General features: G+C 40.3%; 1 protein-coding gene and 1 long non-coding RNA gene across 5 annotated transcripts in view; one reads left to right on the top strand and one right to left on the bottom strand.

Annotated features, from left to right (window-relative positions):
- Positions 1-930: 930 nt before the first annotated feature.
- On the bottom strand, positions 931-22,310 carry LOC129464405 (uncharacterized). Of its 2 annotated transcripts, XR_010116377.1 has the most exons (4): positions 21,547-22,310; positions 17,212-17,286; positions 3,687-3,775; positions 931-1,384 (listed from the first exon to the last, which is right to left on the bottom strand). It is a non-coding gene; the product is annotated as an uncharacterized lncRNA (long non-coding RNA). The 2 variants fall into 2 exon arrangements; XR_008651580.2 differs by lacking the exons at positions 931-1,384; positions 3,687-3,775 and adding an exon at positions 10,821-11,396.
- A 102-nt stretch (positions 22,311-22,412) lies between these two features.
- Positions 22,413-27,672, top strand: part of CTNND2 (catenin delta 2) — a 936,154-nt gene continuing 930,894 nt past the window's right edge. The window contains exon 1 of one of the 3 annotated variants that reach the window (XM_055245590.2): positions 22,413-23,039. In XM_055245590.2, coding sequence (XP_055101565.1) covers positions 23,003-23,039 — 37 coding nt within the window. In that variant the 5' untranslated portion in view covers positions 22,413-23,002. Of the gene's footprint in view, positions 23,040-23,490; positions 23,682-27,672 lie in introns of those variants that run through there. The other 2 variants (XM_055245587.2, XM_055245588.2) reach the window with 2 other exon arrangements.

The following is a 27,672-nucleotide window of genomic DNA, read 5'->3' on the forward strand; positions in this document are numbered from 1 at the left end:
GTCCCCCAGTTCCTTTGGCAAGAAGGGAATTGTAATAGTTTCCTAAGGCAACCGTAACACATAATTACTACAAACTGGTCATTTAAAAAAACAGAAATTTCGTCTCCCACAGTTGTGGGGCCTAGAAGTCTGAAATCAAGTTACTGGCAGGGCCTTGCTCTCTCTGAAGGCTCTAGGGAAAACCTGTTCTTGCCCCTTCCCCAGCTTCAATGGCTCCATACAATCCCTGGTGCTCCTGGGCTTCCATCTGCATCTCTCCAGCCTTGCTTCACTTTCACATGGCCTTTATCTGCATCCTTGCATGTGTTTGTGTGTTGTCTCCTTTTCTTATAAGGACACCATCATCCAGTAGGACCTTATCCTAACTTCCTCACTTACATCTGCACAGACCTTATTTCCAAATAAGGTCACTTTCTGAGGCTCCAGGTGGACATGAATTGGGGAACTGTGATGAATAATTTTGTGTATTAACTTGACCGGGCAGGGGATGCCCAGATTAAACATTTTTTCTAGGTGTGGTTAATGATCAAACATTATTTCTAAGTAAATTCCTCAGACTGGAATTTACACCATGCACTGTCACTGAATTACATCACCAGCTTTCCTGGGCCTATGGGATGCAGATAGCAGATCACGGGACATCTCAGCCTCCATAATCATGTACGCAAATTCCTCATAATAAATATAAATTGTATATATATAATAGATATATAATATATATGTTTGTATCTCTTAGTGATTCTATTTCTCTGGAGAACCCTGACAGATACAGGGAGTGGGGAAGAATCCTATTAAATTTAGTACAAAGAGTCACTATCCTGGTAGTGGTAATTGAATCTGGCCAATAGGAATGTAGAGAAACCAAGAGGAAACTTCCCTTTTGCCTTCTGAAGGGTCGCTGAAAAATCACTGACATGAGGCAGATTAGTAGGAGAAAGGCACACACAATTATTTAATGATTATACATGGAAGCTTTCAGAATGAAGACTCAACACCCCAGTGGGGTTCGGGAACTTATATATCATCCTTGCTAAACAGGCTGTGGGAGAGGGGAGAAGAGGAATTCTATTGAGGGGATACGAGGGAGAATGAATGGATGCAGGAAAAGTAATTAACTTGTAAATAGTTCTCTTTGACAGTAAAAATGTCCGCTCAGGTGTGGTTACATTCTTGGTCTAACAGGAGTGGGAAGGAAAAAAAAACAGTTGTTCTCCTTGCTGGGTCGGATCTTGGGCAGATAAAGGAACTTCAACTTCTTTGGGAGAGATGGTGGCAGCGGAGAGGTCAGAGAGACCTGGAGGCTTTGTCTTCAGTTGAGCATTCAAAACACCATATTTTGGGGCATCAGTTTTTGAGTCCCAAGATGGGAGTTAGGAAGTGTGTTCTACATTGAGGATAGAGAAAAAGGTAATAAAATTTAAGAAGTGCCTACGTATATAAGCTATAATTTTATTAAGGTGTTGTCAATATTGACTTTTTCTCAGATATATTTAAATCTGTATTTTTTTCTATTGGGGTATATGTACATACATTAGAGTTAATTTGGGGGTTACAGGTCTATGAGTTTTGACAAATTCAATAAAAAATTTGGTTTGCTCAAAGGAAAATTTAATTTCCATGGTTATTTAAGACTAACATGACTTTGTACTTCTAAATCATCTTGGTAACCCATATAGTGTTTATTGTAGTGGCACATAATATTTCAAGGCAGGAGGCTCATATTTCATACCGGTGGAATCTGAAAAAGTCATTCCCCAAATTACACAGAATTGGTATTAAAAACTGCATCCACACATGGGGTTGAGCTTCCCAATAATGTTTCCACTAAGATAAAGGATAGATTACAACCTCTTCCCATACATTAACTCACTGTGAGTTTGGATGCCATAAATGCAATACCCTTGGCTCACAAACAATAGTTTTGTTACCAAGTTGTCTGACCCCATTCAGTGAAACCTATTTTCAAAATACTGTTGATATGCTCTGGCACTGGTCATATTTTAGTGATGTGCTCATAGGCCTCACAAGTATTCCTGCCCAACGTGGCCTTTAAACAAATCTTCGCAGGGCAAAGCACTGGAACCAACTCCCCTACAAGTCAGTCTCCTGAGCAGTCACTTTTGCAAGAAAGGAAGTCTATTCCTCTGCGGCAGATTACCTCATCTGTGATTATTACTAGGGGCAGGAGGTGACTGTAATTTGAAGAGTGCAGTGTTTTTAAAACAGTTTTGTAGAAAACAGTGTAAGAAGGGTTAGGGATTACTGAAGAATTCATTGGGCTTGTTTTTCCTCTGCCCACTCTGACAAATCCAGAATTCTATTTTTCAAGTCTAAACGCAAAAGAAATGTAAAAGAACACCCAAGGTCAAGTTTCAAAGTCCTCCTCACCGAAAAGTTGAAACTGTATTACCTACGTACCTAATTTTCCCAAGTATTACACTCCTTCCTCATGCTCAAGGCTGCACATGAATTCCTTTTTACTTTCGCTCAGCAGGTAAAGGTAGGCAGTGTATTGTATTTCGGGACTTTTCAAGATGCCAGGACTACAAGCATTAAGCACATGGAGCACATTGCTAAAAATCTTAAATGTAAAAAGGCAAATCAGTATCATCAAATGTTAAAATGCAGGACTTTCCAGAAGGCATCAAGAAACATTTTGCCAAAAGTAGGAAAATAAAACTTCGATAAGAAGTTCAAATGTTGGTTCAGGCAACCGAATCAGGTAGAAGAATGAATAAGTTTACCAAGGGTATTCTACAGAGGGAATTTATGAAAACAAAAAAGACACCAAAAATTGTGACCTCATAATGCAAAATCTGATGGGAAAATCATATACGGAAATAATTTTTGGTAAAATTTTAGAGATATTACAATCAAGGACAGGGTATATTGTCCACTGTCACTATTTTTTTTTCCAACATTGCTCCAGAATTCTTAGCCAGAGCAATGAGATTAAAAATTATAATAATAATAAACAAAAAGTATAAGATTTCAAAGAGAAAGGCACCAACCTGTGCTTCTATGTTAACAACTGTCTACCAAGAAAGTGCAAACAAAAAATTTCACCAACAACTTTTTTTTTTTTTTTTTTTTTTTCAGACAAAGTCTCACTCTGTCCCCCAGGCTAGAGTGCAATGGTGTGATCTTGGCTCACTGCAACCAACACTTCCTGGGTTCAAGCAATTCTCCTGCCTCAGCCTCCTGAGTAGCTGGGATTACAGGCACCTGCCACCACACCTGGCTAATCCTTGTCCTTCAAGTAGAAACAGGGTTTCACCATGTTGGCCAGGCTGCTCTCAAACTCCTGACCTCAGGTGATCTGCCCACCTCGGCCTCCCAAAGTGCTGGGATTACAGTTGTGAGCCACCGCACCCGGCCTCAACTATTAGAACTAATTAGAGAATTTAGCAAGGTTGCTGATTCATGCTGTTAAAGTGTGATTCGTGGTTGTTGTCAATACTCCCTCTTCTAATTCTAATCTTTTCTCAATTTACTATTTTCCCTCCTTACCACATTATCTGCTAGCTAATGCTGTGTTTTCCAACATAGATTTCATTTTGGATTTCTCCATTACTATAACTTTCTATATGTCAGGAAAACATTTGTAGGATTTATGAACCCATTTTTCTCTTATATGAAAGTGAAATTATAATGTCCCAACTTACAAAGATATGTGTGTTACTTACTTGACCTTCTCAACAGTTTCCACCTTGTCTTTTGTACCAGGTAGCAGCTCTTACTGATGTTCTCACTAGTGATCACTGTTCTGCAAATTCTGCATTTCACAAATGGAAGAAAACACCTGAGTCAAGATTCAACTTGAAAGAACTGAATTAGGCCTCTATGCTTCTATGCAGCGCTCTTCCACTCCCACCAGCAGTTCTAATCATGTGGGCTTATCAGAATGTTCAAATTAGGCAAATAATGATCTGGGCTTAAGAATAGTCAATACAAGAATGATCTCCAAACAAAATAAAAAACCATCCAGAGTTGCCCTGCCTTGTCTCAGGAGTCCCAAGCTCCTTGGGCATGAGGTTAAGGATCTTTGTCCCTCTCTTTAGGGTTAGTGAGCAACAACAGAGACAACACAATTAAATGCATGTGTAATATACTTTCAAATATATAATATATATGTACACACACACACACACACACACGCTATATACATTGTATTAGTTTCCTGGGGCTGCTATAACAAAGTACCAGAGACTGTGTGGTTTAAAAAACAGTCATTTATTCTCTAACCATTCTGGAGTCTGGATTTCTGAGAACAAGGGCAGGTTTCTTCTGAGCCCTCCCTCCTTGGCTTGCAGATGGCTGTCTTTTCCTTGGTCTTTCTTCTGTGTGTGGCTGTGTCCTAATCTAATGTTCTTATAAGGACACCATTTGTATTAGTCCATTTTCATACTACTACCTGAGACTGAGTAATTTATAAAAAAAAAAAAAAAAGGATGGTTTAATTGACTCACAGTTCTGCATGGCTGGGAAAACCTCAGGAAACTTACAATCATGGTGGAAGGGGAAGCAAGGCACATCTTACACGGCAGGAGGAGATAGAGTGTGAAGTAGGAAGTGCTACACTTTGAAACCATCAGATCTCATGAGAACTCCTTTACTATCATGAGAAGAGCATGGGGAAACCACCCCCATGAACCAATCACCTCCCATCAGGTCCCTCCCACAACACATGGGGATTACAATTTGAGATGAGATTTGGGTGGGGACACAGAGCCAAATCATATCATTTCGCCCCTGGCCCCTCCCAAATCTCATGTCCTTTTCACATTTTAAAGTCAATCATGCCTTCCCAACAGTCTCTCAAAGTAATAACTCATTCCAGCATTAACTAAAAAGTCCAAGTCTAAAGTTTCATCTGAGACAAGGCAAGTCCCTCTGCCTATGAGCCTGTAAGATCAAACACTAGTTAGAGAACTCACTATCACAAGAACAGCATGGGGGAAACCACCCCCATGATCCAATCACCTTCCATCCAGGTCTTCCTTCAACATGTGGGGATTACAATTCGAGTTGAGAAGTGAGTGGGGACACAGAGTTGAACCACATGATCAGTCCTATTACTAGTTTCCCACCTTCATTACCTTGTTCTAACTTTAATTGCCACTTTCTTATCTTCAAATCATCACATTCTGAGAAACTGAGGGTTAGGACTCCAACATATGAAATTGGACGGGAGGGAATGAGACCAACTTCAGCCCATAACATACACCAAACAAGTAGCTCTTGAATGTTTTGCATAGTACATGAACTTGTCTACATTGTCTTTATGTTAATGGAATTCTACACAGCTTCACCTTCCAGTCTGCGGGATGTGTCCCAATATATTTTACTCATGATCTAACTCATCCCAAACATATGGCCTATGTAAGTACAAATGATATATTATGAAGATTTTGCACCCTCCATGACCATTCATGACTTTCTATCGAGATTCATTAAATTGGATGTATCAAGTTTCAAAGTTTGATAATTCAGAGACATTTTAATTCGGATGAATCACAGTGGAATTTGTCACATTTTAATGTCTGTATTTATTCATCTTGATAGGAAATACAAGCTCTCTGGGTCAGAAAACAGAGAGATCTTAGTGCTGGTCCCTATTCCTTAATTTCTCCAGGGGCAAGGCAACAATTGCCTGATCTTCCCTGCACATGCAGAAGAGGAGAGCCTCAGTGTTATGAAACTCAGAGCATATTTAGTTTGGCTGTCATATCTGTCCCTCTTCTTTTTCAGAGAGACAGATAAACGGAGACAGAGACAGAGATAAAATATGTCTCTGGAATACAAAGAAATCATCTCTAAGGAGAGGAGGAGAAGGTCTCTAATCTGGAATATAAACCAGCGGTTCCAGGGGAGTCAAGAAAGGAGTTTGTTATGCTACAAAGTAAGCAAATGTCCCTGGAGCAATGTAGAGTTTCTAACTTGCAAGGCATGTCTACCATTAAATCATTCTTTAACCCAGGTTGAGGATCACTTTTGCTGGGAATATAATATGCTCTAACTGTGCGGAAATGTGTAAAGATTCATGGAGAATTTTTTTCCCAGCAGAAATGTCTTCTCATTTCTCCAGCTATGGACAACAATTGGCAACATTGTAAGGTGCTGAAATAGGATCATTTTACTCAACCTTGAGGGAGGGAGGTCTGGCTCCTGTGCCGCCTCCTTCACTTTTTTTTTTTTTTTTTTGAGATGGAGTCTTGCTCTGTCGCCCAGGCTGGAGTGCAGTGGCGCAATCTCGGCTCACTGCAAGCTCCGCCTCCCAGGTTCACGCCATTCTCCTTCCTCAGCCTCTCCGAGTAGCTGGGACTACAGGCGCCCGCCACCACGCCCGGCTAATTTTTTGTATTTTTTAGTAGAGACGGGGTTTCACCGTGGTCTTGATCTCCTGACCTCATGATCCACCCGCCTCGGCCTCCCAAAGTGCTGGGATTACAAGCGTGAGCCACCGCGCCCGGCCCTCCTTCACTTTTGCCCACATTTATCCAGTTTAGTTTATACTGTTGCCTGGCAGGAGGAAGAGTTTTGAGCTCAATCTTCGGCTACACCACAAGGATCAGGCCTAACAAAGTCATTCCGTTGGCTTGCCTTCCTAGCACAGGTGAGAGGAGTCCATCAAACTTAGTTTGCTTTTACTAGAGATTCCTGGACTTCACACTTCTTGCTACTCCTCCCTCCTCCGCCAGTATATTAGTCTGTTTGCATGCTGCTGATAAAGACATATCCAAGACTGGGGTATATCATCAAGAAAAAGAGGCTTCATGGACTCATAGTTCCACGTGGCTGGGGAGGCCTCACCATCATGGCAGAAGGTGAAAGGCACATCTTACATGGTAGTGGGGAAGAGAGAATGAGAGCCAAGCCAAAGAGGAGACCCCTTATGAAGCCATCAGGTCTCGTGAGACTTATTCACTACCACGAGAAGAGTATAGGGGAAACTACCCCCATGATTCAATTATCTCCCACTATCTCCCTCCAACAACACGTGGGAATCATGGGAGCTGCAATTCAAGAAGAGATTTGGGTGGGGACACAGCCAAACACCATATCAGGTAACAATTTCACCTGTGTTGCTATCATCTTTGTCCTGGTCTGACAGGGTAGCAGCCCACTGCCATTCTTGCCTTCCTGTGACCTGTGACCTGTCCTCCACACAGCATCCAGAACTCTCCATTGAGGCTCTAAGTTGGGTAAGTTAGGTCACAACTTGCCCCTGGTCAAAACTCTCCGAAGCCTTCCCTGTGACTTATGATACAAAAAGGCCTTTCTGTAACTCAGATGCTCTACTTAGAGAAGTGTCTCCTGAACACTCCATCAAAAATAGCACTCATATCTCTAGCCCCATTTCCTTCTTTATTTTTCCTCAGAGACCTTACCACTTACAACCTGACACTGCAATACAGAAAAGTCAGTTTCTGTGTTTACTGTCGTTGTTGTCCTCCAGAATGTCAGTGCCACAAGGGCAGTGACACTTCCCCACACTCAGACCCTGGAGCATGGCCTGACCCTGAGAAGGCATTTGATGAGCAAGTGAATGAAGGGATGAACAGTCAATCAGCTGGTGCCGGCAAGGGGAGTAAAACTGTAGGGTGGCTGACTAAAGGAGAATGAAATTCTCAAATACCGCTACAAACAATAGATGGTAGCTGTTTGGGGCTGAGATGTGTCCCACCAAATTCAGAATGTGATTGTGTTTGGAGATAAAACCTTTACATAGATAATTAAATTAAAATAAAGCTGTGAATATGGGCCCTAATCCAATAAGACTGGTGTTCTAGAAAAAGAAAGCTTGGATGCACAGAGACACCAGGGATGCACATGCCTAGAAGGAAGACCATGGAAAGACATGTGGAGAAGGCTCCTCTACAAACCAAGGAGCGAGGCCTCCAGATAATCAGACCTGCCAACATCTTGATCTTGGACTTCTAGCCTCCAGAACTGTGAGAAACACATTTCTGTTGTTTAAGCCACCCAGTCTGTGGTGTTTTGTTGTGGCAGCCCCAGAAACTAACCTGGTAGCTACATTGGATAAACCAAGAATTAGCCAAGAACCTAATCTAGAAATACAGAGGTGAACAGAGTAAAAGCAGATGCAGGAATGAGTTTTCTGCATAGTAAGCTGAGTGACCTGAAATCTAAAATCTAGGCGAAAAAACCGTCTCATAAATTAGAGAAACCAAAGTTCTGATAAAATTTTATCAGGAAATACATGTAGTATATGTTTCAAGTAAGAGGTCTATGAATTACCTATTGTTAAATTTTTGTTGGGAGGTAGAATAGAGTTTAGCTTTTTTTTTTTTTTTTTTTTTTAACACAGGGTCTCACCCTGTCACCCAGGCTGGAGTGTAGTGGTGTGATCTTGGCTCACTGCAGTCTCAAATTCGTAGGCTCAGGCAATTCTCCCACCTCAGCCTCCCAGGTAGCTGGGACTACAGGCACATGCCACCATGACCAGCTAATTTTTTGTATTTTTTTGTAGATATGGGGTCTCACTAGGTTACCCAGGCTGATCTTGAATTCCTAGGTTCAAGATTTTAGCTTTAAATAAAGGGAACTGAATTAAATAAACACAATTTGGTTGTGGTTGACTATTCATGATTTAGAGCAACAATTATTGTAAATTTATTTATTAAAGTTGAAATTTAAATTCATTTCCATGTCTTTAGTATACTGAGGAATAAACAATGTAGGTAAATAAGAGTGATTTATGCTTAATGAAAAACAATAATAAGTCATATAAAAAGAGTAAGAACTATGAAACTTGGGTTTAATGAATAGATGTCAACCTGAACAGAGGTCTCTTAATAATTTGTGCAAAGTCATGAACTTTTAAGAATAAAATTAAAACTAATTTGGTCAAAAAGTAATTTAGGGGTATTTAATTATGTTAAGCCAAAATTTCCAGAGAAGAACACAGAGCTGTGAGATGGTAACAAATAATGAAAAGCAAAGTGACCAGAGGGCTTGAATTTTCAGTGCAGCTGAGGATGGCAGTGCTGAGTCACAATAAGGAAGACTCCAAATGAGGTTCCAGGTGGTGTCAGAGGTATTATTGGCACAGCAGACCGTAATTGGTGCTTCAGCTTCTCGTTCGATGATACTAAGATGAAGGCAGCTTTCCAGGCAGGTGGGGAATCCGCTGGTGTCTCCGATATTCGCCTTTGAATAAAATTAGCAGCAGCTTGCAGTAGTTAGAAAGGCCAATCTTCTCTTGTAGGCACTGAAGGAAATTTCCCTGAACAGATTGAACCAAGTGGGAAGCAACTGATTCCAGGAACACCCACGTTCCCAAGGCCTGGGCGCGGCCAATGCAGCTCTGGTACATGGATCCCAGTTCAGAATCCACAGCCTCCTAACCAGGATTTATTATACCATTGTTTTAACCTAAGGAAGGACTTTGCATTTCTCTCCATTGAATTTCATCTTTTTAGTTTTAGGCCACTGCCATCATCTCCTGAAATATGTTTTGAGACTTTATGCTGTCTTTCAATTCTTCAACTTTCTTTTCCCAAACTGATATCATGTGCCTCCTTTTAAATGTAGAGGCTTAAAATACAAAGCCAGGAAAGGCTACTTACAAATTACTGAGTCCTCTTTTCAGGTTGATATTTATCCAATAAACAACCTGCCTATCCATTGCACTGCAAAATCATCCTGCTTTCTTATTTTACATTCTTTTTTGTCTTCAAGTGTTTTGCAAAATATTGTATTTATACATCCTGCAAAAATAAAGCTAGAAATGTCCCAGAAAAGTATCTTGATCTCTACTACAGCAGGGACCCTGTTGCAAAAGCAGATGGGAATCTTGATGTTGCATACTGTTAAGAGAGAAACTTGGGACTATAACACCCACACCCCCTTCTACCTCTGGAACAAGGAAGGTGCTGAGAGACCAAATAATTACTTGGGAAAGTCCAACTTGACAATTACATAAAGTTTATTAGGACTTACATACAGGGCGCTCCTGGATAACAGCAGGGCAGTGCTAGAGATCCATGTTGCCTCTTGTCTGTAAAGTACTTTTAAGCTGATTTTCTGGCTCTTTGCCTACTGTGTTTAAGTGATGAGACTGGTTTTCTTGGTAGGTTCTCATATACTCCGGGGATGTTTAAGTTCTCAGGGACACTTTCTCCTCTGCTGGGCATCAGGGTCTTGGCTCAATGCCTGGCCTTTGGGTTCAAGCAGTGGGTATACATCCTAAGTAACCTGGTAGGGGACCCATCACACTACACATGTGTGTGCATGCAGGGAAGGGAATCCTGAAAGCAGAGGCACTCAAATGGCCTGTATAGATAGGTGCTTGCTTGGTGACAGCTAAATGTTCAAAGACTAGAGTCATTTAATACAGGTCAAGAGATACTGCAATGACACCTGAGGCTGTCATGGTGTCACAGTACATTAACATCTATATTATTGGTCTGAGTTATCAATGAAAGGTTTACTTCAGTTTCCCATGCTCTACTTCATAACGAGACCTTCAAAATCACTTTCCATAAAGTAGAATAAGTTCTTCAGGATCTCAACATGTATTGCAAACTATCCCCTAAAACTGTGGTGATGATGTGCATTTCATTGGCATCTCTCCCTTCTAACCAACACTGAATATTACAAGTGAAGAAGACTTTGCAAATTTGATAGAGGAATATTGATATTTCAAAGTTATTTTAATTACATCTATCATTACTATTAATTTCTGTAATTTTGCATATTTTATCTTTATATATTTTATGTTTATATTTATGTATTATAAATCTTCCAGAACCACATGCATGATAATTTTAAAATTAAATCAAAGTACAGCTATTCATAAGTTAAAAAGAGTAAAATAAGAACATCCATTTACTCAACAATCAGTTTAGTGATTGAGATCTGACAAAGGTTCCTGAATCTCCATTACAAACCAGCAGTCCCCACGTGAGATCATCGTGGTGGCACACACTGACTTTCCAAGGGTACCATTCAGTTTAAAGAAGTCACTTTTCAAATGATCAACATCCAAATATGTTTTTTTCTGTGAAGTTTATTTTCTCAACAACATATTTGTGATATAAGAGCATAATTTCCTTCCCTACTCCCCTTTCAAATTTTCCCCCTTTTCCAACTTCACAAAGGAAAGGCATTTCACTCACACAGTCTTCATCTTGCTGTTGGGATTTTTCACTGCTGTTCACTGACAGTTCTGGCATGAGTCAAGTGACAATCCATGTGTGTTAATTTCTGAACTCTATCTTACTCCTTTGTCTTTTTTCTATCCTTGTGCAAATATCACATTGTCTTAATTACTATAGATTTATAATAAGTTTTGCATCCAGTAGTGTATATCCTAGAAATTTATTCTTCAAATCCAAGATTGACTTGGTTATCCTGGGCACGTTTCACTCCTGTACAAATATTAGAATCAACATATCAATGTTTAAAAACACCATGGATTTTTATGAGTGTTGCACTGAATGTATAGATACATTTATGAAGAATTTTATCTGAACAATTTTGAGTCTTCTAATTCATAACTATGAGTATCTTTACATTTATGTAGAAATTCTTTGGTCATTCTCAGAAATTTTATACTTTTCATTGTTAAGATCTTGCCTATCCTTGCTGGAGGCAATATAGGTATTTAATATTTTTTGCGAATGGTGTTTGTTAAAACTTGTGTTTTTTCCCCAATATTTTGCTGCAAGTTTATCAAAATACAATGGGCACATCTTGAATATGAATCCACTGTTCTTGATGAATTCACGTATTGAATCTGATAGCAGACTCTTGGATTTTGTACACATACAATCTCTTCTCTATCTATTTCTTACTATTGCTGTGATAAATTACCCATAACTCCCTAACTTACTGGCTTCAAACAACACATATTCATTATCTTACAATTTGGAAGATCAGAAATATGAGATGGTTTGCACTGGGCTAAAGCCAAGATGTTGGCAGGACACTGCTCCTTTGTGGAGACTCTAGTGGAAAATTTATTTTCCTTGCCTTTCCAGTTCTGGGGGCCACTTTTATTCCTTGGCTCAGGTCCCTTCCTCCTCTCCTCTTCAAAGCCAGCACCATAAGAACTTCAATCTCTTTCTCATTCTCGCTCTTCGGCCTCCCTCTCCACTTATAGTGACCCTTGTGATCACATTGGCCCACCTGGACAATCCATGATAACCCCCCATCTCAAAATCCTTAATTTAATCACATCTGAAAAGTCCCTTTTGCCATATAAGGAACATATTTTTATGTTACAACAATTCAGATGTAGAGATCTTTGGGGGAGTATCATCCTGCTCTCCATGCTTTCTATTTTTACAACCTTTATTTCTCTTTATTGCCTCGTTTCACTGAATTCCTTGCCATGTGGGTCTCTCCACGGAGCAGCTCACAATATGGCAGGATGTTTGATCAGAATGATTAAGCTCGATGAACCAGAAAGAAATAATTGAAGCAATAGATGCTACAGTCTTTCATAAATGAATTTCAGGTTTAAAATACCAATCCAGTTTTCTATGGATATTTATAATTTCTGCAGATATATGGATGCTGTTCAATAAAAGTAAGTTGGTAGGTCCAGCCTAAACTCCAGAAGAGGGACTCACACAATGGTGTGTATAATCAGGAGGTGAAGAACATGGTGTTGATAATCAGACTTTTTGTCTGGTTACTATATGAATTACTGCAAGAACGCTGTTAAAATCTCTTATAACACATGATTGTCTGGGTCTCCCTTTAATTCTATTCATTTTTGCTTCATGTATTTTGAGACTCTGGGATGTGCATTTTAAATTGTTATTTCTTCTTGATAATTTAACCCTTTTATCATTACGACATGTTCCTCTTTATCTAATTACATTATCTGCGTCTCGAAGTTTATTTTATCTGACGTTAATATAAACTCTCGCTTTCTTTGGCTTACTTTTGCAGAGTAGATCTTTTTCTATCCTTTACTTTCAATATCTGTGCTTTTGTTTTTGGTTTCTGGCAGGATCTTGCTTTTCATTCACTCTGTCAGTATCTGCCCTTTAACTGAAGTAGTTAAGCCATTAAAGTTTAATATAATTATTAATATAAACGAATTTATGTCTACCATTTTATTTCATTTTTCTGTTTGTCCCTTCTGCATTTCTTCCTGTTTCCTCTTGTCTGCCTTGTTATGGATTACTCAAGTATTTTTAATATTCTATTTCAATTTGTCTGTTGGTTTTCTGGCTACATGTCTTTGTATTATTTTTATTATTGGTTAGTAGAGTTAATAATGTACCACTTCAATTATTTTTTTTTTATTTTTTATTTTTTGAGACGGAGTCTTGCTCTGTCGCCCAGGCTGGAGTGCAGTGGCGCAGTCTCGGCTCACTGCAAGCTCCGCCTCCCGGGTTCACGCCATTCTCCTGCCTCAGCCTCTCAGAGTAGCTGGAACTACAGGCTCCCGCCACCATGCCCGACTAATTTTTTTGTGTTTTTAGTAGAGACGGGGTTTCACCATGGTCTCGATCTCCTGACCTCGTGATCCACCCACCTCGGCCTCCCAAAGTGCTGGGACTACATGAGCCACCGCGCCCGGCACCACTTCAATTATTATACAGAACCCTTGCAACCATGTTAAGTACCTTTACCCTACCCTACCACCAACTACTACCAACTGACATTTTGTTACAGTTTCTAAATGTGTTATTTCAATGAATATCAAAAGCCACATTGGAAAATATTAAAATTTTAACATTTAACAGTAATATATATGTAACTGACTTGAAGAGGAAAACATAGCCTTTTATATTGACCTAGATATTTACTATTTCTGTTGCTCTTTCTTCATTTCTAAAGTTCCAAGTTTTCCTCTGCTCTCTTTTCCTATCAGCCTGATGAACTTCCTTTTACATTTCTGTTAGAACAAGACGGCTAGCAATGAATTCTTTTTTCTTTCACTTATATTCTTTTTTTCCTGTATTTAAAAAATTTTGTTTCATTGTTTCCCGGCCTCCATAAATTCTTTTGAGTTACCAATGTATGTAACAATTGTATTTCTGTGTGTAATGTGTCTTTTTTCTCTAGCTGCTTTCAAGAATTACTTTTTCAATCTTTGGCTGTCAACAACTTCATTGTGATAGATTTTTTTTTTCTTTGTACAACCTGGTTATTTTTTCTTCCTTTTTAAAATTATATTTGTCAATTTTTTGATAATATCTTGAAAAGGCACTGGATTACATTTATTAACCATCAAAAAGTATTGGGTTTTATGTTGGCAACAAAGTACTAATGGAATAAATTGAGCTGTTAAGCCCTGGTTTTACACTCTCTTCAAAGAGATCTATCACATTTCCCCCCTTCCGCCCTCATATTTCTAGGTCGTAGACCTCAGTCCTAAAGTGTGCTTATCTTTACTCTTTTCATTAGTTTGCTAGGGTTGCCATAACAAAACGACACAGAGTGAATGCTTAAACAGCAGAAAATTATTGTCTCACTGTTCTTGAGGCTAGAAGTCCAAGATCAAGATGCTGGCAGGGTAGGTTTCTCTGAGGTCTCTCCCCTTGGCTTGCAGAGGACCAACTTCTTGCACCTTCATGTGCCCTTTCCTCTGTGCACAGGCATCCCTGGTGTCTTCCTTTCTTATAAGGACACAAGTTGTACTGGATTACAGCCCTTTTTCTTTGTTTTCTTTTCTTTTTTCCTTTTTTTTTTTTTTTTTGAGATGGAGTCTCACTCTGTCGCCCAGGCTGGAGTGCAATGGCATGATCTCAGCTCACTGCAACATACACCTCCCAGTTCAAGCGATTCTCCTGCCTCAGCCTCCAAGCGATTCTCCTGCCTCAGCCTCCCAAGTAGCTGGGAATACAGGTGCCCGCCACCATGCCAGGCTAATTTTTGTATTTTTAGTAGAGACGGGGTTTCCCCACTTTGGCCAGGCTGGTCTCGAACTCCTGACGTCAGGTGATCCACCCAACCTGGCCTTCCAAACTGCTAGGATTACAGGTGTGAGCCACCACGCCAGGCTTAGGGCCCATTTTTATGACCTCATTGAACCTTAATTATGTCTCTAAAGGCCCCATCTCCAAATACAGGTGCACTGGGAGTTAGGACTTCAACACATGAATTGGGAGGGGAACATGATTCAATTTATAACACCTGTATCTGATAGTGTCCTATGAATTGGGAGGGGAATATGATTCAATTTATAACACCTGTATCTGATGGCGTGTCTGACATCTCAATTCCATCTTTGACTTGTTCTAAACATTCTTCACTTTAGTCGGGCCTGACCACCGAAATCCATACCACTGAAGAAGCTGCGAAATCTATCCTCAGTTCTTTGCTTCCCAGCAGTTCTCTATCTTGCTTCTTGGAGTCTTATTCTACTCTCATGAATCCACGATTTCGTCAAGTTACTTAAGGATCAAGGGGGATTTATTTTATGTATGTATGTATTTATTTATTTTTGAGATGAAGTCTGTGTCACCCAGGCTGGAGTGCAGTGGAACAATTTTGCCTCACTGCAACCTCCGCCTCCTGGGTTCAAGCAGTTCTCCTGTCTCAGCCTCCCGAGTAGCTGGGATTACAGGTGCACACCACCACACCCAGCTAATTTTTGTATTTTTAGTAGAGATGGGGTTTTGCCATGTTGGCCAGGCTGGTCTCGAACTCCTAACCTCAGGTGATCCACCCAACTCGGCCTCCCAAAGTGTTGGGATTACAGGCGTGAGCCACTGCACCCAGCCTCAAGGGGCATTTCTATGTAAACTTCTATATTTCCCTCTCTATGACTCTTTCTTTTCCAGCACTGTCTCTTCCACACTGAAGACACTTTAACAAACCCAGATTTAATCCTTGCCTTCTCTGTTCAGTGGAAATCCAGATCTTGCTTCTACCACACCCCAGAAAATGTACCTAGGGAGAAAGGCAGTGCAAAAATGGAGTGACTTTTGAATACTTTGTCTCTCCAGAATAGCTCAAGAATAGCAGCCTTACATTGGCTGCTGTCAAATGTCTGCAACTTGTTTTTATATATTTTGTACAAAATATAATATATTTTATAGATATTGTAAAGACTGTTTTTGTTGCATCTTGCAATTGTTATTGTACACGTTATTTATCATTTATGTTAAAATAATTCAACTTTCTCAAGTAGATTTATTTTGAAGTAGTGCAGATTAAATTATGCATAGGAAGATTTTCTTGTTTTTTTGGTTATTGATTTCTGGCTTAATGACAGTGTTCTCTGAGAATATTCTCTGAATGAATACAATCATTTCATGCTTGTGACTTCTTTACAATCCAGCACATGGCTGATTTTGTCAAATGTTACATGTGGATTGATACAATTTTATATGTGATGGATCAAATAAAATTTGTTACTAAATTAATTTGCCACATTTTTAAGTTCTAGGATTCCCAGTGGATTCATTCTTCTCACAGTTTTCAATTCTTTGGTGAATTTCTCCATCTTTTCCTTTTCATGTTTTTTCTTTTTCATCTTTCTCTACAGTCCTATATTCTGTTGGACATATTGATCATTATCATTTTAGATATTTTGTCTGCTAATTCTAGTATATAGATCACCCATGGGTCTTTTCCAATTCTACATTTGTTAATTGTTTTTTGGTCATTTGCTCCTAATTCTGAATAACAGATTTTATTGAATGCTGGACAGTGAATATTTAAAAATTGCAAAGGTTTGCCTAAAAGGTTTCACCCCTTCCTCTGCTAGGCAGATAGATCACCTGGTAACCTCTATTCCAATCAGTGACTTCACTAAATTGGAGAGGAATTACAGTATTGTTACGTTTTATTCTACCTCTGTTTTCTCTAGCTCCCAGGGTACAACACTTTAGGAGTTTTAACTGATAACTTGAAATATCTCCCAAGGTGGGGCTGGTACTGGATGTGAATGCTTTTCTTCTCTGCACAGCAGGACTGTTAAAATTATATCTGATTTTCAGAGGCTTTTTGTTTAGCTGTTTAGTCCTGTGCAGCTTTATAAGTTATTAAAAGTTTTGAAGGGAATACCAGCCATGTTTCTGTCCCAGTTCTCTGCTCCTTTCTTCTTACCCGGATCTCTATCCCTTGGGCTTCAGTCTAAAGCCCTATGAGGCTAACAAAGATTCTGCTGATATCTCTGTCTCAGACAGTGGCCCCTACCCAGGAAAAGCCTCAAAACCCAGCCTCTTTCACTGTATCCAGAACTGGCCGAAGTTATCAGAGAAAAAGCAGACATACCACATTAGCTTGGCAGCCACATTCTTGCCTGTCTGGAATCTTGGCTCCTCCAGTCCTTTTTGCTTCAGCAGGTTTCTGATACATAAGATAAATATTTTTGTTTTTCATTCAAAAATTCTAATTATTCTTACCAGAGCCATGGCGGTCCCATAAGCTATTTCATCCTACTCAGAAATAGATATAATTGGGGTGTTTTTCTTTTCAAACAATTTGAGAAAACAACCTTCATTGAACCTTTATTTACCACAGGAGAGGTCATGTGATAACAGTCAAAATGTATAAAACAGAAAACTCATATAAAGAATAATCTAAACTTAGAAAAGTTTGAAAAATGGAATGGGAAAGTGTAGGAATATAATTTTAAGTAAATAAGAGGGTAGGCATTTGTACACTGTATTTTTTCTGAGTGGTAGAATTAGATATTTTTCATAACTTTCTGATTTTTAAAATTCTTTAAATGAGAACTTGTTACTTCTCTAATAAGCAAAAATAAATGTTTAACAAAATATTTACACAAATATACTCTAATATGAAATGCTCAATGATTTGAAACATTCATTAAGTTCCTATTCCTAACAATATATATGTTTCATCTTTGCAGAATTGTAAGGAAAATGATTTTTTCAAATAATTGAACATTTCATGTTAGAGTACATTTGTGTAAAGATTTTGTGAAACATTTATTTTTGCTTATTATAGAAGTATAATATATTTCACAAATAGAAAATCTAACTGCTCGCATACATATTCTATGTACATAGACACAATCTCAGAGAATATGGAAAATAATGTTAGATAACATTGTTATCAACATATAAACTAAAGCAACACATTGTATGGAGTAGACAAAGCATATAAATGTATAGACATGATGAAATATGATGAAAAGGTAAGCTACCTGACTCTGTAATCTGAATGTGATGTGTTTTCGAATTCCTAAAAATTCAGTGAAAGCATGAAACACAACCAGTTTACAAAATGGAGATCTCCGTAAACTCTCATGATTAGTCTGCATGATATAATTACCTGCACGTGGGAGAGATTTAATGTTTATTTGAAAGAAATGAATATGAAAAAGCTCACTGGCAAAATGGTATCTTCTAGGTGTCTTGATGACTGAATGAGATATGCGCAATCAGATAATAAGTGTGTTTTGATATAGCAAGCTGATGAAAACAGCAGAGGTGAAAGAGATATTCTAATGTCATGACTCATGTTCGCCATCATTTACTAATTGCTCCCTATTTGCCAGGCATAGAGCCATTTGCTTATCATAGACTGATTCATTCATTTAATTTTCACAACAAAGCAAGAGGCAAGATTTGGCTTATTTATGGGTAATAAAATGAGAGCTTCAAGGATTTCATTTTAATGAGTAAATCGATTTCAGAACGTGTATTCTGTACAACCTTGAGAGTAACACTGGAGTGGGTAGAGAACATTAAAGAGAACAAAGACTGAAAATGGGATATTTCATTTTGGGAGATAGTATAAAAATCATTGAGGTGGACTCATTGTGCAATGCTGTGAACATGAATTTATTGGTCAGTGACAATAAAAACCTCGTCTTATACCTTCATTTATCTTCTAAGACATATGATTTAGACCATATTCATTTACTCACTTTGTTGAAAAAATGTTTTAATTTTTGGAGAAAATACATTGTGTGGGAAATAAAGTAATAACAGCTATAGTGAGCAGAGGGGAGACATTACAGATAACATATATCTCAATTTGAGGTTGAATTTGGTGCAGGTAACAGAATCCAACCACCACGGTTTAATCCAATATGGATGAACTTTCCTCCCATAACAGGAAGTCAATACACTGAGGCACATAGACAATTAGGAAGAAATGAGGACACTTGTGTGCCTCATTTCAGCTTCTGGTGGTGATTACCTCTTTGCAGTGCTTCAGTTTCTGCTTCCCCCAATAACTCCAATTTATAATTAAACTCCGGGAGGATAAGAAATTTGTTGTCTTCTCTATTGTTTGCTACTAATTCTCCAAATTTTGGCCAGTACTGAACCAGAGTGGATGGATGCTCAATAAACATTTGCTGAATGAATGAATGACACCATCATAGGAGTTGCAGCAATAATAAAAGGCAATTTGAGTGAAAATGTGAAGTTTGCAATCAAATAGTGAAATGACCCACACGTTGATCTTAACTAAAATGGTTAGTTTAAATTAGTTAACTACTTTACAGTCTTCAAAAACATAGAGATATTTTCAGGTAATAAATATCATATCTTTTATGATCAAGAGCAAACAGTGTGTGTTAGCCTCCCAAATATATACACACATGTACTTATGATGACACTATTGGGTTACTATTTCAGGTAATTTGCTTTAAAATTTAAATTGTGAATTGAAAGAAGTATCATTACTCTCCCTATTTAAATACTGAACAGCAACAATAATCACTCACCTGATTTCATTTCCCAATTTGAAAATTTCTCAATTGTTTGTCAATGGGTAATTCACTTAAAAAATTACAAAAATATTATCTTCTATTTGAATCTCAATAGCAACAAACAGTGCCATATTGAAACAGCTGTGACTTAAATAAGAATGCCATTCTCCTAAAATAGACATACTTTGAATTACAAAATAAGACACATATGTTTATAAAAAATATTTTGAATTATTAGATTTTATTTCTAAAATTAAGTTACACTTCCATATAAAAATGTTTGCTTCAAATTTTGAAAAGTGATTTCAAAAATCAAGAGATATATCACTTAGTATTTATATGTGATTTCTGTATCACATAACTCTATTAATGCTTAAACAGAAGAAATACAATGAAGGTTTTTCACTGAGCATTGAGTACTGTAATTTGAAAATAATAAACTAACAATGTTCTGGTCTCATAGTGAATTTGAGGATTCAGAATATTCCTTTATATAAGAACTATCGGAAGCAGGAGGCAAAAGATGGCAGCAGTGAGTCGTTCCAAGATCTAACATTATACATGTTCATTTTGCTTTATTTTTCAATATTATCTAATTGTGAATTGAATAATATCTTAAGTTACAAATTATCCTAGAAGAATAAAAATCATAAATGTTTCAATGAAATGGGGCACTGAGTGAATTAAATCAAAGCAGTCCAGGACATTGAACATTACCACTCTGCTTCCTAAATAACCACATCACACCAGCCCCAGCCCCAACAGTATCTGTAGGGACTGCCTGCAGGTCATTTCCATGACACACAATTAGTTGATAGAATTTGTCATTGCTCATCTCAAAAATAACTAAAAAACGTTAGAAAATTATTTTCTTTACTTAGATCTATATTAGGCATAAAAGACACATATTATTACCTGTGGATAGTGTCTACACATCTACTTCCATTTTAATCTAAAGAGTAACTGATGTCCCCTCATCTCCCCTCCCACCTCCCCACTGACATCTTGAGTTAGAAGATGCAAAGAGAAAACCAAACAATAGCAGACTGACAGAAGCTCAGGTGGGAACTAAGAACACCTCTTGAAATATAATGTGGCCTAATGGATATGGTGCTGCTAATTTGTCTTGTACCAAGTACTCAGTGTAATTGAACTGCCTTTCTGAGAACTAAGATAAAAATTACAGTTAAACGTGTGATGAAAAAAATGGTCTTGCATGTCTTCCCTCACAGGACTCAGGATATTTTAATGTCAAACTGGCTTTAACACACTTGGAGTCAGCTTGGAGAACTGTTTTTGCAGGTGAGACCAAGCCTGTGTGTGCATGTCCACACCGAGGATAGGAGGAATAAAAGCGAACATTTGTACTGTTGTCAATAGTCTTTGCTTAATCTGCTCCTCCTAGCAATTATTTGTTACCTATTTAACCTCTGTATGACTTTTCTCCTCTACTCTTACTTCCATTTATATTTCAAGTTACTCCCAAGTATAATAAAGAATAGACTTGAATATTCAAATCATTTAAGTTTGTTGGATCATTTCTTCCAACACAAAATAGAAGCACAATATTACTGAGAATCATAAGCACCAAATCCCTTTTATTACAATTTCCTGCATTCTGTCATGCTTATTTGTGTTTCAGAAACAAGCTCTGCGGGGGGGTGGGGTGGAGGAGATCACAACCTCAGACAGTCTGCGGTGTTCAGGGTCATGCCTGTGGCATAATTAGGAGGAACATTCGACCTGGCCCCTGGGCAGGCTGTGCCCTGCTTGGCTTGTCTTGAGAATGCAGCAGGGGTGAACCCCGTCCTGACTGCTGCTGAATCAGAGGGGCAGGGGCGAAAGCCCAGAGGCCTTCCTTGGCACATGATTTGGGTTTCGTTTTTCAACAAGACTTTGAATACGGTGATTCTACTTACTGTATTTCATAGCAGGATACGCATGGGGAAGTCCCGATGGGGTCAAGGAGCAGTCAAGCCAGGAGGTGATCTGGAAAACCGATCTGAACGTGAAGAAGCCAATGCGAGATGCATTGGAACACTGTGGGGAAGGATCAGGGGAGTGGTTCACTTTTGCCTGGGAAAGAAGGAAGAAAAGGAGAAGAGAAGGTGGCAGAGATGCAGCAGAAGAGGCCAAGAGAGGAGGACAAGGTGGCACAAGAAGGGGAGGAGAGAGCTTAATCTGCTCAAGTTCCAGACTGGGCAAGGGTCTTTCTTGCAGGAAGTTTACAGACATTCCAGATTCAAATCTGAAGTGATTTTGTCTAAGGAGAAACTCTCACTACCCGCCAAAAACATGCCATCTGAACAGGGAAGGTGATGGCAAGATTGGGCAGGTGCTGTGGAGAAGACCTCTGCTGGACGTCGTGCCTCCTTAGCTCTGGAATCACAGGATCTGCAAGAGCATCTACCTGCGCGTAACAGCACGTTCCGCCGGCCTCCCTCCCCCAACCCGCCTGGCCACTCTAGGACCCCTCGCACTCCGGACCTTTGTTGCAGGCTGACATCTGCCCCACCAGAGTCAACTGTCAGCGCCTTGCACGTGAATGAGGGAAGCGGTGTAACCTGGGGTTCCATCCCTTCCCGGGTCCCTTCCAGCTTTCGCCTAGCTCCGGAGCATCCACCCATCTCAGGTCCAGGGCGTGCGTTCCCAAGGATGCTCGGCCCTCTCCCAACCCGCGGCCTCCTCCCCTCTCTCCCGCGGCTGCCGCTGCTGCCGCGAAAACCAGGAGAAGTGGAATGCGCGCGGCGAAGCGCCGCTCTCGCGGCGGCACTGGGCATGCTCCGCACCCGGGGACGGTTTCGGCGGCGGGGCGGACGCTTCCTCACTAGCCGGGCGCCCGGGCCGGCCGCCGAGGCTTAGGTGGAGGCTGAGGCTGCCGCGCGCCGCGGGAGGAGCCTCGCCCTCGGCGGCGGCGGCGGCGGCACAGGTGGCGCGGGCCGCGCGCGGGGCGCAGCTCGGGAGCGCTCGGCGCCGGGCGCCGCGGCGGCCCCAGGCTCGCGCCCGCGGCGACAGCCGGCCAAGCGGAGCGGCGGGCGCGGCGGCTGCTCTCTCAGCCTGGCCGGCTGGCGGCGGCGCCCGGAGCCCCGAGGAGCCCGCAGGAGCCCGTGAAGCCCGCGGAGCCGGGCAGGGGGCGCTGCGCTCGCCGAGCTCGGAGGGGCCGCCGGGCCGGGCGCTGCTCACTCGCGTCGGGAGCCGCCTCTGGCCCGCGGCGCTCGCCCCTGCCGCCCGCCAGCATCCCTTGTCCCGCGGCCGCGCTCAGACAACAAAAGCGGAAGATGCTGCAGTTGGGCAAGGTCAGGACCTTGCCCTGAAGCCGGGCGGCGCTGCGCACGCCTCTTCCCGGACTGAGGAGCTGTCGCCGGCGGCGGGTGCATGTTTGCGAGGAAGCCGCCGGGCGCCGCGCCTTTGGGTGAGTTGCGGGGCTGGGCGGCCGGGGCCGGGCGCAGCCTCCTCCCGGCGCCGTCCTCCTCCTCCTGCCGCCGGTGGGGGTGGTCTTGGGCTCCGGGCCGGCGGGCGGCGGCGGCGGCTGCTGCGGGGGTTCTGCCTGCCTCGGGGAGGACCGCGATCGCGCCAGGTCCGCCTCGGAAGCTGCTGTGCCTGGAAGGGGGTCCGGGGTTAGTGCCTTTCTTGGAGCGGTTACCAAGTGGTTGCCCTGCGTGCTCCCCCTCCCTGCCACCCATCTCCCCGGGAGGAAGCGTATTTAGGGCAACACCGACAATGCTGCTCCCCGCCACCCTGAGAACATACTCGGTGCATTCATGACGTCCCTAATGTACGGGAGGAGACGGGGTGGGGGTGGGGAGGACTTCCCTCCAGTCTTTTGCCCTTATGTTCAATGTCATTAACGATGTTTGGCTAGAACAAAATGGAAAGACTTATATGCGTCCATGGCCGTATCTTCAGGCTCCCGCGGCTTGCCAGACCCAGAGCCCCCTTGGTCTATATTTAGCGGCTTCCGAGCAAGCCTTTGCAGCCGGCTTCACAGGTTTCGGGGGCTTCTGCGTGCTGACAATAGACAGCCAGGCTCCGGAAAGCGCCGCCTGAAAGCCAGGTTTGGAAGGCTGTGCGTGTGTATGGGAGATAAGCGATGCGAAATTGGGGTGACCCGTAATTAATGGTTGAAAGCGAAGCTGCTTTTTGCTTTTTTCCCGACCCTCATCTTATTCTGGTGTGTAGTGTGTTTTCTTCGATTGCCACTCGGCAGGTTTGAGCCTCTACGTTCAGAATTAAGTCACTAGAAAGGTGATGCAGCCTCCCTGGTGTGTGTGGTAGGAAAACAGACTTGGGAATTCTTGGGGTGTGTGTGTGTGTGTGTGTCAGTCACAAAGAACAGTCACTTCCAAAATGCCCAAAGTTGTATTTTGCTGTAACCGTGGGGGTATAAAGGGTGTGGGAGATGAGAGAGAGGGGCAGGTTGTGGTTCCAAGGTGTTTTTTTTTTCTTTTCTTTTCTTGTGTGCCTCATTTGAGCTGATCTGATTCGCCTTAGCTCTGGAAGGTGTTATTAAGATGTATTTTTACTGTGCTCAAGCAAATATGTTGATTTAGAAAACAGAATGTTGTAAGCATAGTATTAGGCCTGACAGGTGTAAATTTTCACTTTTAAGAACTATGTGACCAATATTTAAGAGGCTTGGGATTTTCTGCAGTGACTTCCATGAAAACAATGAGGTGCTGAAACTCCCTAGGAGTTATCTCACTGTGCATACTTCATCAGGGGCTGAAGCTACCGAGGGGAGTCCAGCTGGTCTCTGCTGCTGGTCATTCACCTACATAATGACAAGGCTTCGGGGCTGCACCACTTCTAAAATCCCATGGAGAACTGTTTGCTGTGACTCATATCAAGTTATGGCGGTGAACCTGTGCGTTATTTTGGGGATTTGTGTTACGAGAAGTGTGACATGTAGGGGCGAGTATCCTCAGATATGAACTGGATGCTTTAAACTGCCCTCAAATGTCTTTTATTAGCATATGGTTGCCATACGCAGAATGTTCCTGCTGTTGTTGGGGAAGATGTTAAGTGGAGTCCTTACTGATTAGTGGCTCGGGCTCAGGGCTTGAAGGAAGACAATTGCATTCGGAGTTAAGTGTTGACATTTGGGAGGCCTTTGATTATACTAATCACAAGTCAGTGTTGCGGAAGGACCGGCAAAGTCTATACGGCTCAAGTTAATTGAATACTGTCATTATTAGTTTTTAGCAATATTGCTTTAGTTTCACCTTATTCACATTCAGGGAACTTTCCGAGAGCACTTTGAACACACCGTTGTGCCCATTGCATTGTTTTAACATAAAATTTCTTTCGAAAAGAAGCCATAGATGAAGTAGCATACATTTCTCGTTTCCTTTTCTTTTTTCCTTTTGAGCCTAGTGTTTCAGTCTTAATCATGATTCTTAAAGGACTAGTTGATATTGCTCTGTGCCTGTGTGTGTACCCAGAGCGGCCGATGGGCATGAGAAAAACTACATGTACTGTTTATTTGGGTTTTATGTTATATTGTGGATTGAAAGTGATATTACCTGATTGAATGGCAATTGTAGTAAGTACATGAGGTTGTTGCTCTAATAAAATTGCCATAGTCTTGTGGAAAGGAGTTATTTAATTTGGTGTACGTTTGTGTAGTTGTATAACCCAATCATTGTAGATGTCACTAATGTTTTCATTGTTTGTAATAAAAGTCGTACACTGTCAAATTACAGTATTTCTATCCACTTTACATCTTTCACAATAGAATATAAGCCAATTCTTTCTCCCAGTGAAATTGTTCATCAGAGACAAAAATGAAATTCAAATATTAGTTTGCAAATGCAATTTATAGTTTTGTTAAATAATTTCTAAGGATAATATTGCTTTCATAATGGTTTCTAAAATTAAAAATGAAGTTATAATCTCAAATATAATATTACTTTGGCATTTAGTTGAATGTGCAGTGCATTTGCTGAAAATGTTACAGAACTTGCTCTTTTCCGTTTTGCCTTGTCAGACTTCTTTTTTCTGTGGTATACATTTGTGTGGACTTGTTGAAGGGGTTTTCGGAGTAATTTCATCAGGTTGTCTTTAAGAAAACATTACAATTACATTTGAAATAATTTATTGTGTTTTGTCCATAGGGTCAGTACACTATGTATGGACCAGTGTATACAGTTGTAACAAGCCAATTGAATTAAAATAGAAACTGTTACATTTTGAACTTCCAGTGTTTTCTTCTTTGTGATTAGCCACAGAAAATGGGAACACCTGTTTTTGTTTTTTTCTCTGTGTGAACACTATTTTCACTTCCTTAGAGGGGAATCCTTGATGCTAGTCTCACTCTTCCTAACAGTTTTTATTTTTAAAAGACAACGTAGTTGGGAGTACTTAAACTTGGACGTCATAATTCAGACAATGAACAAAAACAAAGCATGGACTGCCAGTCATTTTCAAGTCCAGTACCTCAGCTGAAGGTGTGGTTCTTTGCTGGCTGATTTGCGAGTCGGAAATACACTGCCAAGCCAAATTCATCATTGGCTTCCATGTTGGTTTTCGTCATTCATCTTCTGAAGGTGTTCTCCTGGCCACAGTACTTTGATAGCCTTCTGGTATGTGAAAACTTAATTTGAGTGGGAACAGTTCATGATACTTGTTGCTAGCTTCAAGTTATCTGATTATATGCCAAAGCAACAGCTTTTTATATTAATATAAACAATTAAACATGTCATCAATAAATAGTTTCTATCACATTGTCTGCCAATCCAGCCTACTGATTAACAAACTGCCTGGTTGAGTTTAATGAACTCAGTTATAGTCACAAACAGTACCTCCAACACAGGGAACTCACAGAAATATTTGATCATACTGTGCTTTTTAGTCCATTAAATGTTAAGACTCGTAACAAAAATCTGCAGTTATGACACCTCCACTTGTTTATCTTTTGATCACATAGCAGTTAAATGCAATTCCAAGCTCTGAATCATGGTTAATTGATTTGTAGGAAGTGTCTTAGCTATGTCAGGATATCGAAGTTGTACCTGTATCAATTAGTTTTTGACAAATTGGAAATAATGACTAAATAAGTGAAACAATGCTTCCTAGAACCTTTCTATCGTAGATAAATATTCACCTGTCTCTCTTGGCACATTACTTGCAAAATGAATTACATATATTGAAACTTATTAGGTTCTTATGTATTATATATTACAATATTTTGTAATAAAGTTACACACACACACACACACACACACACAAACATGTTATATGTCAGAGCCCAACTATTTCTCTAGAAATATGTTTGTGATCTGAAATGACAATTATTGGAAAAATATGTTTCTCTAGTGTAATGCTGTTTTGCATTCTGCTTCTGGTGGGTACAGAGATGTGGAGAGAGCACTGGCTTTTGGTGGATTCCAGCCCTATCTCTTCTTAACTGTGTATCCCTCACCATTTATGTGATCCTCAGTTGTTAACTAAGTTTCTTCAGCTGTAAAGTGGGTACAATAAGACAGAATATCTTAAAAGATTTCTTTAAGGGTAAAGTGAGTAAGAGCATGGATAAGTGGCTTGTAAATTATAACATTTATGTAAACACAAGAAATCAATATATATATATATTAAGACAGGTACTAATGTTTTATATATATATCTAATTAAATAGGTTATCTAGGTTACCATCCTAATAAAGGATATTAAATGGCTATAATTTCCCTACCCCAACCCCTATTGTAATGATTCATTATGCAGATTTGCTTATAAAATATGCTAAACTTTCTATTCTGAAACATACCAGCCCTTTATATATTAAAGTATATAACAGTTAAGCTAAAGAAGAAGTAAATTATATCTCCTAACACCATTATTAAAAAATATTCTAATCGGGTAGAAATTGCAAAACTTTGATATTCTTTATTAGTGTTATATTAGTCACCTGATTAAGATCAAATTTTCTACAGAGATTAATGTTGTACAAAGACTATAATAGACAGTTTAATAAGCATCACTCTCTGTGAGGTCAGATATAACACATCTGCTCTGTTTAGAACCACAGAGCATGAATCTCATCATCATGT

This window comes from Symphalangus syndactylus, chromosome 16 (assembly GCF_028878055.3).
Source record: "Symphalangus syndactylus isolate Jambi chromosome 16, NHGRI_mSymSyn1-v2.1_pri, whole genome shotgun sequence".
NCBI classification, from domain to species: Eukaryota; Metazoa; Chordata; class Mammalia; order Primates; family Hylobatidae; genus Symphalangus; species Symphalangus syndactylus.